The sequence below is a fragment of the Malurus melanocephalus genome, unplaced genomic scaffold (assembly GCF_030028575.1).
Source record: "Malurus melanocephalus ecotype Western Australia unplaced genomic scaffold, MMel_1.1 scaffold_527, whole genome shotgun sequence".
NCBI classification, from domain to species: Eukaryota; Metazoa; Chordata; class Aves; order Passeriformes; family Maluridae; genus Malurus; species Malurus melanocephalus.
The window spans coordinates 374,500-375,488 of NW_026623759.1; the positions used below are offsets into that span (position 1 = coordinate 374,500).

General features: G+C 45.0%; 1 protein-coding gene across 1 annotated transcript in view; it reads left to right on the forward strand.

The window, feature by feature from the left end:
• Positions 1-656: 656 nt before the first annotated feature.
• Positions 657-989, forward strand: part of LOC130582842 (glutamate receptor ionotropic, kainate 4-like) — a gene marked incomplete at its 3' end in the record, with an annotated part of 88,636 nt that continues 88,303 nt past the window's right edge. The window contains exon 1 of the mRNA XM_057381768.1: positions 657-781. Within this exon, the coding sequence (XP_057237751.1) occupies positions 700-781 (82 nt within the window). The remainder of the gene's footprint in view (positions 782-989) is intronic.

Sequence of the window (989 nt, forward strand, 5' to 3'; positions counted from 1 at the left end):
GCCAAAATCTGTGCTGATGATGAGTTTGTGGATTCCCYGCCTGCTGCCCTTCGTTTTGGGCATGTTTTGACTTTGGAACTTGGACCTCTGTGTGTTGGGATGGTGAAGACAAAAAGAATGATGCTCTTGGCTTGTGCTGAACCCTTTTTTTCCCGAAAGGGATGGAAGGAGGGGACTGGAATTGTGGTGAGGAATTGGTTTCCAGCCTGGTGAAGCCAGAGTGACTTTCTGCCTCCCAAACCCATCCCTCGAATCATGTTTTGCTATGATAATGTTTTGTCCCATCCTAAATGCAGAAATCAGTATTATATAATGAGTTGCAGGCTGCTTTGAGTGGGAAAAAAAATAAGGAAGGGGGGGTGTGGGTGAGAAGTCAGAGATGTGACTCAATATTGATTTCCACTTGTTTTTGTTGAAACACTAAAAAACGCCAAGATGAAATATTTGGAGTTTTCCTCGTGTTTCATTCCCTTTTTATTTTTAATTTAATTTTTTTTTTTTTTTTTTTTTTGCTAGAATCTCTCTGCCCAGTTTGATTCCAAACCCTGAATAATTTATAGTCTGTAAATAACTTCCTCCTCCTCGGGTAAATAGAGGCTTTGTGCTGTGGGATGGAGCAGAGGGGCTCACAGGTTTTGTTTCCCTGCAGAGTTATGTCATGCCCAGACCACCGCAGGGCTCCATGAGGATTTATGGAAGATGCTCCGTGTCTTGGCGCCTCTGGTGCTCCTTCTGCTGTGGCTGATGAGGATTTGGGCCAGCCCCCATTCCCTGAGGATTGGTGAGTGCACGCCTGGGGGAGTTCCTGGAGGGGGAAAATCCTCCCTGCCTCGGTGGGATGTTCCCAATCTGGTGGGGCTGACACGATGAGAAAAATGTTCTCTCCTTCCATTCGTAAATGAAATGCACTTTATGATAAATGGACACAGTTGCTGAGCTCCTCCCTGAATTTTGGGAATTTTCTCTCCTTCCTCTTGTAAATGAAATGC